The sequence below is a fragment of the Ursus americanus genome, chromosome 2, assembly GCF_024610735.1.
Source record: "Ursus americanus isolate L20-20 chromosome 2, mUrsAme1.1.p, whole genome shotgun sequence".
Classification (NCBI taxonomy): domain Eukaryota; kingdom Metazoa; phylum Chordata; class Mammalia; order Carnivora; family Ursidae; genus Ursus; species Ursus americanus.
The window spans coordinates 97,644,189-97,658,340 of NC_142128.1; the positions used below are offsets into that span (position 1 = coordinate 97,644,189).

At 47.0% G+C, this 14,152-nt stretch overlaps 1 protein-coding gene across 2 annotated transcripts in view; it reads left to right on the plus strand.

Annotated features, from left to right (window-relative positions):
- The first annotated feature begins 642 nt into the window (after positions 1–642).
- CD247 (CD247 molecule) overlaps positions 643–14,152 on the plus strand; it is a 70,278-nt gene continuing 56,768 nt past the window's right edge. Inside the window, exon 1 of one of the 2 annotated variants that reach the window (XM_045797923.2) lies at positions 643–912. In XM_045797923.2, coding sequence (XP_045653879.2) covers positions 663–912 — 250 coding nt within the window. In that variant the 5' untranslated portion in view covers positions 643–662. The remainder of the gene's footprint in view (positions 913–14,152) is intronic. The other variant, XM_045797914.2, reaches the window with a different exon arrangement.

Below are 14,152 nucleotides of genomic sequence, written 5' to 3' on the forward strand. Positions count from 1 at the left end.
TAGTTTACAGAGAATTGTGGTCTTCTTAAGATTATCAAAGACCATATGCGTTTCCATCTACCCAGGTCCTTTCTGCATTCTTCAGTAACGTTTTAAGTTCATTTCATATAGATCTTACACTTTTTATTAGGTTATTTCTAGTTAGTTATCTTTTTATTATTGTAAATTACTCCAAGGTTTCCGTATTGACAACCAAAAAGAGCATTTGAAAAACTATGTGGTTCAAATTCAGGCCAAGTTTTGATCTGCAATCTCAGACCTACCCCAGCAATTTGCTTTACAGGGAAGGACGCTGATGCCTAGCGATGTTGAGTGGCTTTGTCGAGGCCCCACAGCACGTAGGTAGGTGGGTAGCAGGGACAGGCACTCGAGCCCAGGTATTCTGCCTCCGTGTTCATCCTGACTCTGGGTCCAGGGCCCTGCCATTTCACCAACCTCCATAAAATATGTAAGTCTAGGAAAATGGCGAATGTCCTTACATGCGTTGTGAACTCCCATTTGCCTCGGGACTGACTTCACCAATCAAAGTAGGAATTAGATGAAATCTGACGAAAGTTAGAGAAAAAGGAGAGTAAAACAATGGTTAAAGGAGAGAAAAAGCAAAAATGTAGACACACACACACACACGCCTCAAACCCTCAAACCTCCAGAGCTTCCTGCCTATGAACCGAAAGGGGGAGTGTGAGTTTCTTGGCCCCGTTGGCAGGTGTGAGCCTTCTCAAAGGCCCCATAGTCCTCCACTTCCTGAGGAGGCAGCGGCGGAACAAAGCCAGCAGACTCCTTTGCTCTTCTGTGCCCCAGCCATGGCTGCCACAGCCTCGGCGTCCTGGCACCATCCTGGGGGAAAGGACAAGATGACGTGGAAGGTGCTGGTTATCATGGCCTTGCTGCAGGCACAGCTCCCAGTTACAGGTAAGGCCGGACGTATCGATGGCAAGGAACTTCTAGAAACTCTTTGGGCGTGTGTGTGCTGTGGGGGGAGGGTAATGGAGCAGTACTTAGGACTTGGTGTGTCTTTTGACTCCTGTTCTCCCCAGATCGAGGGGCGGCTGAGCAGGGAGGGTCAGCTCCATGCCAGGACCCGCTCATCACAGCTGAGCTGGACGTGGGTTCTGAGCCAGCAGCCTGGTGAACGCACACCTGGCCCAAGGACAGGTTTTTCCAGTGATAGCAGGAGAGAGGGAAGTCCGCGGAAGGGAAAGATAAGGAGGAAGGAGGTAGAAGAGCAACTGAGGCAGGCCAGTGTGGAGAAAAGGAGAGGGAGTATTTAACAGACGCTGGACGGGATGAGGAAACGCCAGCCAGGCCATTTTTCTTGTCTCAGCATCTTCTTCTACCCCCTTGTGGGCTCCATCACTCAGCCCCTTTCCTTCTTCCTTTGCCAACAAAAAACCCTTCTCTTGTTGGTCAGTCAGGGTCACGGCTGTGACCCCAGCTGACTTGAAGCCCTGGATGGGGCAGGGACTAAGCAGCAGGGTCAACAAAGGAGGGAAGGGATCTTCCTCGGGGTCCATGTCAAGACACAGTTCTGTCATGGCTGCCCCCGCAGCCCACAGCCAAGGGCGGCTCTGGGACACACCCATCACAGGCTTCGTGACTCACCCACCGCCCCTCACTGCAAACAGTTCTCCATCTGAGGCCAAAAAGCTAGAGATACTGACAGAACGTAGGGACAGAGGAGAGGATGTGACCTGTTAAGTCACCACTGTGACTAACAACCAACCAGCAAGAGAACTTACTCCGCACCTCGTTTTTGTTCATGGGAGCCTGGCTTTTCTAGAATCCTTTCACTCCCACCATGTTTTCTAGGCCAGGTAATGAGGAGAACATGTGAACAGAAAACTGAATGTCTTGGGGGATTGGTGCCACAGCATCTTTATAAGAAATGGGACCCGCTGGATTTGAATCTGAAGAAACAGGGAAGGTGGTCACAAGCAAACGCCCTTCCTCCTCACAGACGGCTCCAGCATGGGAGAGCATTTAGCGACCATGGTGGGAGGGCAGGGGAGGCCACTGGAGCTTCTGCTTCTGACAGGAACATGGCATGGCCTCAGCTTGGTGCCTCGGGGCTTTTGAGGACTAAGTACTCGTGGGGTTTTCTGTAAGATCGTAGCTTTCTTCTCAGAAAAGCCTTGTTGGGTATGAGTCACATGGCACTGTGGGGTGAGGGCTCCAGAGCAAGCCCCAGGCGGCCCATCCTGTGTGCAGGGGACAAGAGGACCACGCTAGCCTGTGAATTCCGTGATTTCAGGGGAACAGCTGACGGCAACAGCCTCAGACCCTGGGCTTCTCAGGCCACAGAGATAATTCCGCTACGCAGAGTTTCCTCACCAGTCCCTTTGGGTTGACGGTAGCAGCAAAATAGAGTTAGAGGAGGAAAAGAGAAGCTGCTTGGGTGGTGGTAGCTGCCGAGAGTGGCAAACAAAACCCCACCCAGCAGACTGGATGGGGCCGTGCCCGTTTCCACAAATGGCACACAGGAGGAAAGTCAGGTTGACTGGATTTTTCATCTTTCCATGCCCCTTGCTTTGCTGGGGTGGAGATGGACAGTTCAGCTGCTCTTAGAGGAGGCTCCTAGATGAAAGTTCTTCCAAGCGTCTTGCCCGGTTGAGGTGACGTAAGGGGAGACTTGGGCCTTTAGCCCCGAAGGCTGCAAATGACACCATGTTGCCTGTACGGCTTCGCTTGGCGGAAAGGCTGCTGACAGAATTTGAGTTGAGGTCTTCTCTTTTGCTCAATGAAGTCACCCATCCCCAAAGGCTTTTTCAAAATCCACTTTTTACTAAGATTTTTCCATTTGCTTGTTATGGAAATGCCCAGATCATGAGGATCAAAGCAAATAATGACCTAGTCTGTCTACCAGGGGGTGTCGCTGGGGGAGAGCCTGCCAAGGTCACCGGGGTCTGTGGCTGGAAGCGACAAAGGTGGTGTGCTTAATGGCACAGGCACACGTTTGCCTGCAGAGCCATCAGCCTCTCAGTATCTAGAACTCCCTACCCCACAGTGGCCAAGAATGCACCCAGTGGCCGGTGTGGCCATCGTCCTGCGAGGCGAGGACATGCTGCTGTGACCCAAAACCTCGGGGAATGCAGGCTCCCAGGCTTGTTTGCACCTCTACTTTTAGGGAGGCAGCTGGATGTGATGGCAAAAGTCAGGTCAAACATAGATGGAATCCCAGGGCTGCCACTTTCCTAGCTGTGCAATCTTAGGCAAGTTGCTTATCCTCTCTGGGCCTTAGTTTTCGCCCCTCTAAAGTAAGGATAACTTTCCTTGCAGAGTTGTAAACATGAGAACTGAATGCAATGTGCCTGATACACAGCAGAGCCAAACATAGCAGTGGTATTAATTATTACTATTATTACATCATGGTCTGTTTTCTTGTTCTCAATATCTAGCAACAGGAAATGGAAACCCATGGTTAGAATTCTTAATTTGCTCTCAACTCTGTTGTAAACAACACTGGGCGTTCTCTCCATCTGTCGAAATCCAACTCATCCTTCTTTCGAGTTCTGAGCATACCCATTGTAGCACAGGGACATAGCGGTGGTCCCGCCGAGCGGTGGGCCCAACCGTCAACGAGGATCGAAGCTTTGACAGGCCACAGGATGAGCATTAGAACCGCCATTTTTATTTTCTAAGACAACGGATTCTGAAGGGGATGTTCCCCCAAACTGAAAACCTGCTCCAAAATATATAATCTAAATAGTCAGGGGGAGGAACTGCGAGACACAGTCCACCGGGGCAGGAAGGTCCCCCAGCTTTCGGAGCCCAGTGCTTGGTGTGTGTGCCCAGTGGCTGGATAGTTAAACGCAAACTTCTCGAACGCCAGATCTTTGCCTAAAGTGCTCAGAGCTGGGTGTGAGGTCCGTTCTCAGCGATGCAGGACAAGGTCTGCTTCATCCAGCCGCCATGCAACCACCTGGCTCCGCTCATCGAGGAGCAGCTTAAATTTTCTCCCTTGACACTTTGCATACTTGCGGGCCTGGAGACCACAGCCGCTGCTGTGCCCCCGGCCCGGGGAGCTCTTGCTTAGGTGAACGACCACGGCTGTATGCATTGAAAATTCATTTACTTTTTGCCTTTGTCTTTAAAAAATTAGATTTAACTTTTACTGGATGTATGCATTTACTTTCCAGAGTCCCCAGGCATCGTGTCTTGCGTTTTATTTAGAACGGTTAAGGCGCTAACTCAGGAACTGTTTTGCCTGAGATCTGTCCAAACACGCCCTTCGGGAATCGTCTTTCTCCTGAGCTGTGTTTATCTATGGTCAGCTAATGGATTAAATAAACAGCACGGATCGTTCAACATAGGCTTCTTCTCCGCTTGGGCCAGTGTTAGTTCTTATTAACACCAAACGGATGGTAGATTTAATCAATTTGAGCAAACATTCAGTCAATTTGGTTAAAAAATGATCATACCAGTCACTTGACACATTAGTTGAAAACAAACTGCTTAGTCCTGCGGGACTGAGCCATTCCTCCCAGCCTAAAAAACCGAGTCTATGTTCCCTGAAGGAAGGGATGGGCTCAGAGAGTCAACAATAAGTACTTGTTGAATGAATTAAGAAGTGGATGAAGGAAAGAAATCTAGACGTTTCCATGTGATTAACTTTAATGGTTTATTGGGTAGGGAATATATTGGAGTGGCATTATTTGGACGTTTCTTCTAGAGAACTTAGCATTTAAATCTAAACCAAACAAAAAACAGAAATTAAGCTGGTGGAGGGGACAGGGCAGTGTGAGTGAACAACAAATGATTCAAAATGAGTTGCGAGGATGATTTAAGATAAAATCTGCTCTTATTAAAATTCTTGATATAAAATTTCCGATATTTGTTTGTTTTGGACTTATGAACAAGATAATTTCATATGTTTCAAATAATATTATATCTCAAAAATAAATCGATGAGAAAAAAGAAAAATGTACATAAAGAAAAATGCTCATTTTTCTGGCTTGGCTTAACCCCTAGGGAAAAAGCAGAAAATAAACAAGGTTATCAACTGTTGGAGAATGTGGACCAATAAACTTTTAAAAAACGATTTAATGGAGGTACCAGGAGAAAAACAATTTTGTGGATTATGGCAAAAATCACAGTATCCATTTACCTCAAAATATGGAAAGAAGAAAAAAGCAGGTTGTCTAAGCAGTGTAGACCGATTTGGTCTAGGTTACTAACTCAATGTTCCAAGTAGCTATCGCTGTTTTCCCCCTCTCCTCATTTGAGGTATTTTTTTTTTTAAGATTTTATTTATTTATTCGACAGAGATAGAGATAGCCAGCAAGAGAGGGAACACAAGCAGGGGGAGTGGGAGAGGAAGAAGCAGGCTCCCAGCGGAGAAGCCTGATGTGGGGCTCGATCCCATAATGCTGGGATCACGCCCTGAGCCGAAGGCAGACACTTAACCGCTGTGCCACCCAGGCGCCCCTCATTTGAGGTATTTTAATAAAAATATCAAAAACTCATTTGAAGAAGTTATACATTGTTTAAATCCATAATCGTACAAGCTCGCCCAATAACTTTTCATTTTTACTTCTTTGTGTTCCATTCCAATATTTTTTATAAGTGTATATTTATCTTTATGTAGTTGCCATCATAAAAACATTTCCGTGTGCTGTTTTCTCTTAGTAATCCATCGTGAGCATTTTCTATGCTTAGCCTTCACGATTGTTTTTAATTACTCTGTAAATTTCCATAGTTTATGCATCGTATTTTCCCACTTCCTTATCGTTGGACATTTGGGCTATTTCTGATTTTTGTTATTATAGCTAATCCTGCAAGAAAATCTTTACATACGTAGCTTCTCAAATTTCTTTTGAGTTATGTCCTTGGGCTAATGTCTCCAGGATTGACCATGAAAAGATTAGGTTAAAGTCAAAGAACATTTCACAGGCTACTTTAGGCTTCTGTTGAAAACAACCGTTGAGGAAAGAGAATTTTTTCCTAACTCTCCGGCCATCGGCAATGGCTTCGGTCTTCTCTAGAGCAGCAACATGGGGAGGGAAAGAGAGGGCCATGGAGCTAGAAAGATCTGGAGTCAAGCGGTGGTTCCTCCCCAGCCTTTCACTGAGCGGAGCTGCGGGCCCTCAGAGCCCGTGCTTCCTCTGTAAGATGGCGGCAGTGATGTCTGCCTGCTGCCCAGTGTGGTGGAACAGAAATGCCTCTCAGAAGTGCAACATGCAAAAGGTACTCGAAAAGCAGTAGCCAATACCATGTGGGCCTGAGTCTCCCAACCTGTGAGAGAGACAGACGTCATTTTCCCAAAGCAATAGCTGGAAACCCTGGTACTAATATGTTTCTTTTTCTTCGTTGCTAAATTGTCATGCAAACTTGGGCAGACAGCTCTCCCAGGGCTTTGGTTTCTCATCTGCGAGATGAGAAAGGAGAGAGTTGAACATCCCTTTCACCTATAAAATGAATGGCATGCGTTCTTGAAATTACAAAGTTTTTAAGAACACTTACTTCTCAGCTTCCCCCCACCCCCACTCCTGGTATTGGCTTACAGAATTAGGAAACTAAATTTCATGATTCCCTGCAGCTCCAAATACTTTTTTAAATCTGGACTTCCACCTTATCATAATATTTTTAACTCTCTAGCGGGAGCCTCTGTTGTAAAAAATCCAAGGACGAAGTCCAGCATTTCCTGGCTTGTCCCTTATGCTCGTGCATTGACGGCAGATTTATCGGGGACCACCCAAGGACTTCTTCGTTGGTTAAGGACTGACTTGAAGAGAAAGCAGATTGCTGTCTGAAGCAGCCAAATTTGCAGCAGGGGAAATGTTAGGAGTGTCCACTGTCCACTTGGCTTGCCTCTTATGATTTGTGTTTCTCAGCAACTAATTTTCAGGCTCAAGGGGAAAAAAATAAATAGAAAGCATTAGAACAAGGACAGGCAGGATCCTTGCCCCGTCTAGACCGTCGGTCTCTTAACGCAGTCCGACCCGTATATTTACAAAGTGCCTTCCTGAGCTTTCACTTACTTGCTTCTCATCTCCAGCCTACAGCAGGCGGCAGATAAAGGGGTAGGATTCTCTTTTCATAAACAAAGAAAGTGAGGCTCAGAAGTTTGATGACTTGCCAAGAGTAGATCCAGGCCCCAAACACAGTTTCTCTGATCCCTTGTTCAGGGTATACATTCTCGAATGTTCTGTACAGCCTCTCTCCCAGGTCCTTGCTGGTTGATTTGCCATGTCATACCCCCGGTGACGGAGCTCTGAGGCAGACTTCTGAAGGTATTGCCTTCAGTAAGCACTTACTATTATTTCTCTCTCAATTTTTAAAGAAATAGTTATTTTGATGCTGACTATCCTCATGTCCCACGAGTTTTTCTGCTGCGTGTGACATGTTTGGCTGTTAATATGGAATTATGTTTTTCTCTGGCATGTTACTATAATTCTGAACTCACATTTCCCACAAATCTGCGAAAATCCATTTTATCTGTTTTACTCTTAATAAATACATGTATTTTAGAGCTTGTCTTGGGAGGGATGGCCTTCTGCGTGCAATCAACCCGTTTCCGTGTGAGTCCTGTCTCCACCACTGCCCTCCCTGTATGTGAAAATCAAATGCGTAAATTAAAATTAAATTAAATCCTATTTGAGAGGTTTTGATTCTAAGTAATAGCCTGTCATTGACCTTCTTGATAAGAATGTACTTTCATACAGTGCATAAGGCTTTGTATGTGTGGGGTTTTCTCAAGGAAAGTTGGTCCTCTTCTCACGGAGTTTCCATTTTCGCGAAGAGGGTGGACAAACATGGCTATTCACCACAGACTGAGTTGAGATTTGTTTTTTGGTTTTTTGTTTTTACAAAATCCTCAAGGAGTGGGAGGACTGCCTTTGAAGGACAAATGTCTGAAATCAGTTTTCAATTATTTTTGCCAGATCTTAGGCTTGCATCTGCTTGATCCGAGCTCAGGGAGGGCAAGCCCTTTTGCTGTTGACTGGCACAAAACACACCAAGATACAAAATCTGATGTAGAGCAAAATATGTGAAGCATTAAAGAATCAATGAGGTGGATATCTGTTACCTTCCTACAGTTGTCTGGGAGGAGGGCTGGGGAGAGGAGGGCTCAGGAGCTTCTGCAGGGCATTTATAGGGCACTGGGCGAGCAGTGCATTGCCTTTGCAAACCTTGGGGTTGGAGAGGACAACCCAGAATGTAAGCCGCCACCACCGTTTAGGACATGACAAATTCCTCCTTCTCTCTGTTGCTGTAGATACTAGAAGCTCAGCTGTGCACGTCTGTGTTTCCCCAGGTCCCCTCCATGGGATACTGTCCTGGTTCTAAGACATAATGTGAACGACAGCCCTGAGTTAGAACTGTCCTTTTATCATGTGGGCTGGGAGGGACGATGGAGAATTGGAGGGAAGAGGTGTTACAGGGGAAAGAATAGAAAAGACAACCTGGGGTTGGGGTGGAGGTTGCAACGTGCTTCCACAGGAGGCAGAATGGCCAGAGCCACCTGCTCCAGGGAGGAGGCAGCTGAGCCAAGTGTTTGTGTATGTGTTCTGGTGTGTTACAGTGTGTACGTGTACATGCATTGGTGCCCAGTGTTCACACACTGCTGTGCCTACTGCATGCACGTGCTCATCTGTACGCTGGTGGACATGTCTTGAGTCTGCAGATACATGTTTTTGTGCGTGGCAATGAGTGGTTTTGTGTATTTAAGAGAAGGTCAGCGGCAGCAAGACAGCTCTGAAGAAGGAAGGGCAAACGTTGGTTGAACTCACAGCTGGCAACCTGGGGAGGTGACCAGTAGGGCTGAGATGTCACTGAGCACATTCTAGGGATTCTGGGCAGAAGGGAGACAAGAAAACTTCTGTTCAAAGTAGAATCTCTGGGATCCTGGAGAGGTAGGGGTGGCCTCCTTATAGATGCAGAATATCCAGGTCCCCCAACTTTCCTCAGGACTTTCCCATCTCCCAAGGAAGCCTGCTGTCTTTCCTTCACTCTACCTTTCTTCCTCCCGGCTCTCTCTACTAAGAATGCTGGCTCTACCTCACAGCCGCCTGTAGAAATCCTGTCTGCCCCTTTACAATCCTGTCTGCCCCCTTACAATCAAGCCCAGATGTGTGTGGCTCTCCTGGGCCCACTGTTAACAGTGTTATCAGCATTAAGGTGACAAAAGAAGGTGGAAAATGTGTTGTTCTTAGAACTCAGAATTAAAAACCCAACACAAATAGGTCCTACGGTGAGCCTTTCTCATAGTGGAAGCCCAGAACACAAATAGTTTCAGGAGCACTTACCCATCAGCAGAAAATGTCACCAGTTCTCCAAATTCTCACCAACTCTTTCCACAGTGGCCGTCTAATGAGTTCTGACGAAAAGAGTCAAAATGCATGTGATGCTTTTCTTTATTTCTGCCCTGAGAATAGAATGGCAAGCAATCCAATAAGGTGGTTTTTGATGACCTACTTTGGCCATCGAGACTTGGTATTGCCAGACCAATAGTTTTTTTTTAATATCCAATTATTCAAACCATCTGGTCAGCTACTGGACACAGCAGCGAGTAAATACTAACCAAACACCTCTCACGCACCCCAAGTCAAACAAACAATCCTGCAGATGGTTGGCCAAGCGGCCCGTTGACGAGGCCAGTATCTTGGAGATGCACGTTGAGTGATTGATAGCCTATAAGTAAAACAAAGCTTCCCTGTAGGTCATGTTCTCAGGTTTTATGGAAAAGTCTTAATTTGCCTACAGGCTTGCTTCTTTATAGTCTGGCCTAATTTTCATCATTTTGTGAGCCTGTGCTAATTTCCATGCTGAGTTTAGTAGCAAAAGAGGCATATATCTGGAGATACCACCCAGGACTATTTTGAGTTAGGCCAGAGAGCTCCAGAAATTCCCCCTTTGATTTCCTCAGATTAGAGAGAAATCTTTGTCTTTTCTCCCACTTAGGTATCAACGCTTCAAAGCTCAGACCTATATAAAATACACAAATGCTTTCTGGACAAAATGAATCTTGTCCGTTTTCTTTGGATTTTAGTGGGAACAATAAAGATTGAGCTACAAAAGGTTGGCAAAGAGGATTATTCTTTTTCTTTCTATTAAGTGTAGAGGCTTCAAAAGAACAGCTCAGAAAGTCAAATAATTGTATCCGCTGCCGCTCACCCATCCATCTCCCTGCTGACCTGGTCTGTGAAATCCCGTTTAAAAACTTGGCCGGCTCTCACCTGCCCATTGCAAATTCTGTATTGTTAAATGTCCCCATACATAATTCCACAAGGGAGGCTGCTATAAAGCAAATTCCTTCCGTTTCAACAGAGCACCTCGTCAAGGATAGCTCTTTGGGGTGAGGGGAGGAGTGCCTCTAATTTTCAAAGCTTTGTAATCTCATCTTGGAGAGGGAGCTACTTGAAAACCAGAAATGGGTTGTGAATAAAGTTATAATCACAAACTCCTGCAATCTAAAGGGATCAGCAGGGAGGACATGGAAGGGAAGATTTAGAGAACAATTTTTTATCTTCATGGCTATTTCTTGATTTCATTGGTTTGGAAAAAACACATCTGTTAGCTTCTAGCTATGGCTCTAAACACAAGGTCTCAGACTTGAAGCAGATCTAATCCCTGGTTTGCTTTCAGACCGTAGCTTCCTCAGAAAATTCCTGTCAGCCATTTTGAAGAGCACAAAATGGCTCCTCTGTGCCAAAGGATAAAGAGAGGATTTGGCTATTTAAGCATTTTTAATTTGAGGGTTGAACATTTTCTAGCAGCATTCAAGCCGGGAGTGATTTCAATTTAAAAAAAAAGAAGAAATCTAACTTCCAAATTGGCCAGTCATCTCAAATTCAGTACAGAGTGATCTCCCAAGAAAGACAGTATTGTGCTCCTGGGTCCTCTCTAGGGTGTCCTCTCTATGGTCCCGGATGCTCCTCCGGCCGGCTTCCTTCAAACCCCTGGTCTTTCTCCATCAGGTCTGACCCTGTGTCACACCTCTCTCTCTTACCACCTGCATTCCCTCTCTTGAATGTTTAAAAAATCGGAGAGAATACACAAGTCACACATAATAGGATTTTGAATTATGCAAATTCGAAAGAATGCACTACAAAAAACTAATGTTTCAATTTTTGGGCACTATTAAAAATAAGGTGACTCTAATTTGACACTTACACCTGTGAGAAATTAATTTTACTAAGTCGCCGAGAATCCACCTCTCACTTTGTGGAACTACCTTGCTATCAGAAGTGGCTTGTGGTCGTGTCCTGATTAGGTCAGAGTGGGAGTCGGGAGGCTGCCAGTGAACTTTACCTTCAGCGACAAGAAGAGTACATGGAGACTCTCCGGGAGGATTTTCTGTGACCACGGTGGGGCTGGCCTGATGTGGCTGAATCACAGGATCTTGGAGCTGGGGAGAGCGATATCTTCAAGTTCCACTTCCAGATTTTACCAGGGAGGAAATGCTCGCCCAAGAAACCGATAAACCAGCTGAATGTCACATAGCAAGCAAGTGGCGGAGTCAGTATTTGAACCAAGGACTTCTGGATTCTTGCATTGGCTTTCAGTCCTCTGGGCCAGCAGGTCGCCCAGCTGTCAGTAAATGGTGCTTCCTGGGCTGGCCCCTGGGGTCTTAGGTGCCTAGGAATAGGCATGGCACGTCGGAATAGCAAACGCAAGAGAGCTCAGGTGGCTGGGTGCTGTTAGCTCAGCCTGCCCGTGAGACCCCGATGATGGCAAACTGGCCGCCTCCGTGAGCCGAAAATATAGTTGGGAGAGTGTTGTTGCATTGTTCAGTAATGTAAAGGATTAATTTTCTATTTATTTTATTTTTATTATTTTTAAAGATTTTATTTATTTATTTGAGAGAGACCCAGATAGCGACAGAGAGAGCATGAGCGGGGAGGAGAGGGAGAAGCAGGCTCCCCCAGAGCAGGGAGCCCAACCCGGGGCCTGATCCCAGGACCCTGGGCAGATGCTTAACCGACTGAGCCACCCAGGTGCCCCAGGATTTATTTTCTAATTTAGTTATTTTCATTTGTGTACATTTTCACTTACTGGATTTTTATAGAATGAACGTACATGTTTAATCTTCTTAAAGAGAGACATGCCCGGATTTTCCTTTCAGTTGTTCACCTCCCTAGTGGGGGCAGCACTGATTCCTAGGACTTGGAAGGATTTCCCTTCCAGGGTTTTCTGTGATGCCATTTCACCTGGGATCCCCACCCTCCTGCCTGGCACCCCATTCAGGAGGGAAAAGTAAATGCCTTCGTGTGGATAATCAATGGCATCTCTGACTTCTCTGCTGAGATTGTCCAGGACCATGGTGACCACAAGGACAGTGGCCCACTGATAGAAGATTCTGGCAGCCGAACTTGCCTCTAATAGTGATACAGGGCGTCTGTTTGGTGCATCTAGTTGGGCAGAAAAGATTAAAGCTAATGAGAAAAATTCAAGCCATTTTTCTATTAGCGAAGAGAGTGTGTTTCAACAATCTATTTCATTATCAGAGACATTATCAGCGACAGAGAGAAAATTCAGTGCATAGCCATGCCTTAATTCATCCTGAATGTATGTGAGCACGACGACCTGTCAGGTGCCGCATGAGATAAGTCCCGGCTGCTGTGCTCGGAGAACCCACACATTCCATGGCTGATGGATGTTAGTAAAGTGACAGAAGCTGCAGGCACAGCTCACACTCGTGGAGAGGAACTTGCTTCGTGTGTCGTTCACGTGTATTAGGTCAACTCATCTTGGAGCCCTCATTTTGCAGGTGGGGAACTGAAGCAGCGGTGCGTGGCTAGCACGGACCAGAGCTGTGCTTTGACCCCAGGCAGCCTGCCCCCACCACGAACCATGTTGCTTCTGGGTGGGGGCTAAAGCCTGACATTTCTCATGAAGTTCGGGGGGAGGGGCTGAGGTTTGTCTGCCTCGCGGAGAAGGGCGTTGCAAAGGACAGATCCGGTGGACGGAACACGATGTCCCCACCCGAGGAAACCAGCAAACGCCAGTGAGTGTGCTCAGTAGCTCCCCACTGCCATCCTGGGACCCTCACTCCCCACCCTCGGGGGTGGGTCCTGGGGAGGAGAGCCTGGGGCGTCTCCCAAGTTCTTTCTATGGTGGCTCAGTTTACTTGTTTTGAACACTGATTTCCACTCACCATGATGCGGCTCAGTGAGGAAAGGAGAGGCACGTGAACATCCGAGAAAGGCACGGGGAGGGGTCTTCGCCATCAGCATCACCAAGGGAAGGACACTCCCAGCTTAAGGCAGAAACATTCACTTCCAAGCTGGGTGACCATCAGGGCCCTGCTGAAATGGGTGTCACAGATGCAGAAGACGGGGTTGCCGAGCCAGCTCTGTCCCCTCCCCACCTCCGGAAAATGGAATAAGTATGTCAGAAGGGAGGGTGCCTCCCATCTCGGGAGCAGCGGGGTTGCCCTTTAGAAAAACATCGCCAGCACATTCTGCAATCTCGAAATGAATCTGAACGGTAATTCGAGCATCGGGCTTGTTCTGGATTTTAGACAGTTCTGCCTGCTCCCAAGTGTCCTCTTCCCTGCTCCAGCTCTGACGTGGGCTCAACTGGCAGGGGCACTGTGACAGCAGGAGAGGCCGAGGTGGCAGCTGGGGCCGGCCCCTCCCGCCACACGCGTGGTCTCCTGGGCTGTGGAGGGGAGAACAGACAGCTGGGTTTCCAGGTCACAGCTGCTGGGGGCCTCGGCTGTGAGGCGGGTGGTCCTGGTTTTGTTCTGAGTCAAGAAATCTTTCCGACCTTTCTCCTTGGGACGAGTCACCAGGAATTGGTCATGTCTTCCTGTAGCTTTCTTCAGTCGACGAGCATTTGAGAACCCGGATTAAGGGCCAGCCCTGACTTGCAAGGAAAGGCTATGTGAAGGTGTTTTAGTTAAGAGTAAATTTTCGTTCTAGTGAGACTTGTTTGTTCACTGCACAGGTGTATAGGCCGGGACTGGGGATGGCCTTGATTTTCTCTGCTGTTGCAAGTGTGTGCGTGTGTGTGTGTGTGCACGTGTGAGAGAAAGAGGGGGTCAGGAGTGGGACTTAGGAGTCAGGGAAGGTACAGGAAGATACAGTAAAAGGATATTCAGGAGAAAAAAATATATACTCTCATGATTCCTTTTCTCCTTTTGTTACAAGGTGGAACATGGTCTTCCCTCATGTTGGGCGGGGTGGGGGGACTTGGTGTCAGACTTTTC